The sequence below is a fragment of the Brugia malayi genome (assembly GCF_000002995.4).
Source record: "Brugia malayi strain FR3 genome assembly, contig: Bm_277, whole genome shotgun sequence".
In the NCBI taxonomy this organism is placed as follows: Eukaryota; Metazoa; Nematoda; class Chromadorea; order Rhabditida; family Onchocercidae; genus Brugia; species Brugia malayi.
In genome coordinates, this window is record NW_025062459.1 from 1 (window position 1) to 3132 (window position 3132).

At 29.8% G+C, this 3132-nt stretch overlaps 1 protein-coding gene across 1 annotated transcript; it reads left to right on the forward strand.

Annotated features, from left to right (window-relative positions):
* Positions 1–250: 250 nt before the first annotated feature.
* Bm17301 (Uncharacterized protein) lies at positions 251–1564 on the forward strand (the record flags this gene model as incomplete). The annotated part of the gene is made up of 4 exons (XM_043083096.1): positions 251–477; positions 567–863; positions 955–1143; positions 1303–1564. The coding sequence occupies 4 exons, from the start codon at positions 251–253 to the stop codon at positions 1562–1564; spliced, it is 975 nt and encodes a 324-aa protein (XP_042939030.1).
* Between the last annotated feature and the right edge of the window lie 1568 nt (positions 1565–3132).

Genomic DNA, 3132 nt, shown 5'->3' on the forward strand with positions numbered 1-3132 from the left:
TGTTATATTGTTATATTTGCAGAGAAGGGGAATGAATTAATCAATATGTCTTCTAGTGATAATGGTTAATTTGCAGAGAAGTGGCATGAATTAATCAAAAATGTCTTCTAGTGATATTGTTATATCTGTAGAGAAGGGGAATGAATTAATCAATATGTCTTCTAGTGATGTTGTTGTATCTGTAGAGAAATGGTATGAGTTAATGAAGTAATCAAAACGTCTTCTAGTGATATTGTTATATTTTAGAGAAATGGTATGGGGTAATGAAGTAATCAAGATGTGTTCTAGTGATATTGTTATATTTGCAGAGAAGTGGCATGAATTAATCAAAATGTCTTCTAGTGATATTGTTATATCTGTAGAGAAGGGGAATGAATTAATCAATATGTCTTCTAGTGATATTGTTATATCTGTAGAGAAGGGGAATGAATTAATCAAAATGTCTTCTAGTGATAATGTTATATCTGTAGAGAAATGGTATGAGTTAATGAAGTTATCAAAACGTCTTCTAGTGATATTGTTATATCTGTAGAGAAGGGGAATGAATTAATCAAAATGTTTTCTAGTGATATTGTTATATTTGCAGAGAAGTGGCATGAATTAATCAAAATGTCATCTAGTGATATTGTTATATCTGTAGAGAAGGGGAATGAATTAATCAAAATGTCTTCTAGTGATAATGTTATATCTGTAGAGAAGGGGAATGAATTAATCAAAATGTCTTCTAGTGATAATGTTATATCTGTAGAGAAGGGGAATGAAGTAATCAAAACGTCTTCTAGTGATATTGTTATATCTTTAGAGAAGGGGAATGAATTAATCAAAATGAATTCTAGTGATCTTGTTATATCTGTAGAGATATGGTATGTGTTAATGATGTAATCAAAACGTCTTCTATTGTTGTATCTGTAGAGAAATGGTATGAGTTAATGATGTAATCAAGACGTGTTCTAGTGATATTGTTATATTTGCAGAGAAGGGGAATGAATTAATCAATATGTCTTCTAGTGATAATGTTATATTTGCAGAGAAGTGGCATGAATTAATCAAAATGTCTTCTAGTGATATTGTTATATCTGTAGAGAAGGGGAATGAATTAATCAATATGTCTTCTAGTGATATTGTTATATCTGTAGAGAAATGGTATGAGTTAATGAAGTAATCAAAATGTCTTCTAGTGATAATGTTATATCTGTAGAGAAATGGTATGAGTTAATGAAGTAATCAAAACGTCTTGTAATGATATTGTTATATTGGTAGAGAAATGGTATGAGTTAATGAAGTAATCAAAACGTATTCTAGCGATATTGTTATATCTGTAGAGAAGGGGAATGAATTAATCAAAATGTCTTCTAGTGATATTGTTATATCTGTAGAGAAGGGGAATGAATTAATCAAAATGTCTTCTAGTGATCTTGTTAAATCTGTAGAGAAGGGGAATGAATTAATCAATATGTCTTCTAGTGATATTTTTATATCTGTAGAGAAGGGGAATGAATTAATCAAAACGTCTTCTAGTGATATTGTTGTATCTGTAGAGAAATGGTATGAGTTAATGAAGTAATCAAAACGTCTTCTAGTGATAATGTTATATCTGTAGAGAAATGGTATGAGTTAATGAAGTAATCAAAACGTCTTCTAGTGATATTGTTATATCTGTAGAGAAGGGGAATGAATTAATCAATATGTCTTCTAGTGATATTGTTATATCTGTAGAGAAGGGGAATGAATTAATCAAAATGTCTTCTAGTGATAATGTTATATCTGTAGAGAAATGGTATGAGTTAATGAAGTTATCAAAATGTCTTCTAGTGATAATGTTATATCTGTAGAGATGGGGAATGAATTAATCAAAATGTCTTCTAGTGATAATGTTATATCTGTAGAGAAATGGTATGAGTTAATGAAGTAATCAAGACGTGTTCTAGTGATATTGTTATATTTGCAGAGAAGGGGAATGAATTAATCAAAATGTCTTCTAGTGATATTGTTATATCTGTAGAGAAGGGGAATGAATTAATCAATATGTCTTCTAGTGATATTGTTATATCTGTAGAGAAGGGGAATGAATTAATCAGTATGTCTTCTAGTGATATTGTTATATCTGTAGCGATATGGTATGTGTTAATGATGTAATCAAAACGTCTTCTAGTGATAATGTTATATCTTTTGAGAAATGGTATGAGTTAATGAAGTAATCAAGACGTGTTCTAGTGATATTGTTATATTTGCAGAGAAGGGGAATGAATTAATCAATATGTCTTCTAGTGATAATGTTATATTTGCAGAGAAGTGGCATGAATTAATCAAAATGTCTTCTAGTGATATTGTTATATCTGTAGAGAAGGGGAATGAATTAATCAAAATGTCTTCTAGTGATAATGTTATATCTGTAGCGATATATTTCTCACATATGAACACTCCTTGATTAAGTCATTAACTCATATCCATTGGCTCTCTACAATATCAACAAGTAAGAAGACTTTGATACATCATTAACCAACATTACTCATGATCTCTAACAGATATAACAAGATTCACTAGAATTCATTTTGATTAAATTCATTCCCTTTCTCTAAAAGATATATAACAGACTATCACTTAGTAAGACGTTTAGATTACTGATCATTCCCCTTCTCTATCAGATTTTATAAAAACAGGTGTAATCACTAGAGAAATCATTCTTGATTAATTCATTCCCTCTTTCTTTTTCGTACAGATTATAACATATACCACCTAGAAAGCATTTTGATTAATTCACTTCCCATTCTCATATTCGGAAAGATATAACAAAACTAGAAGATCAGTATTGATTTAATCATTCCTCTCTACAGATTAAGATATCATAGAAAGATCATTGATTAATTTCATTCCCTCTCTACAGATATAACAAATATCACTGAGAACATTTACTGATTTTAATTCCATTCCCTTCTCTACAGAGTTATAAAACAAATATCACTAGAAGAATCTTGAATTAAAATTCATCCCTTCTCTGCCAATCGATAACAATAATCAATAGAACTGTCCTGATTACATTCAGTTATCACAGTACTCATTTTCTCTAGCAGACTTATGAGACATTAAGTACACAGAGAAGACATTTTGATTATTCATAATCCCCGTCTTCGT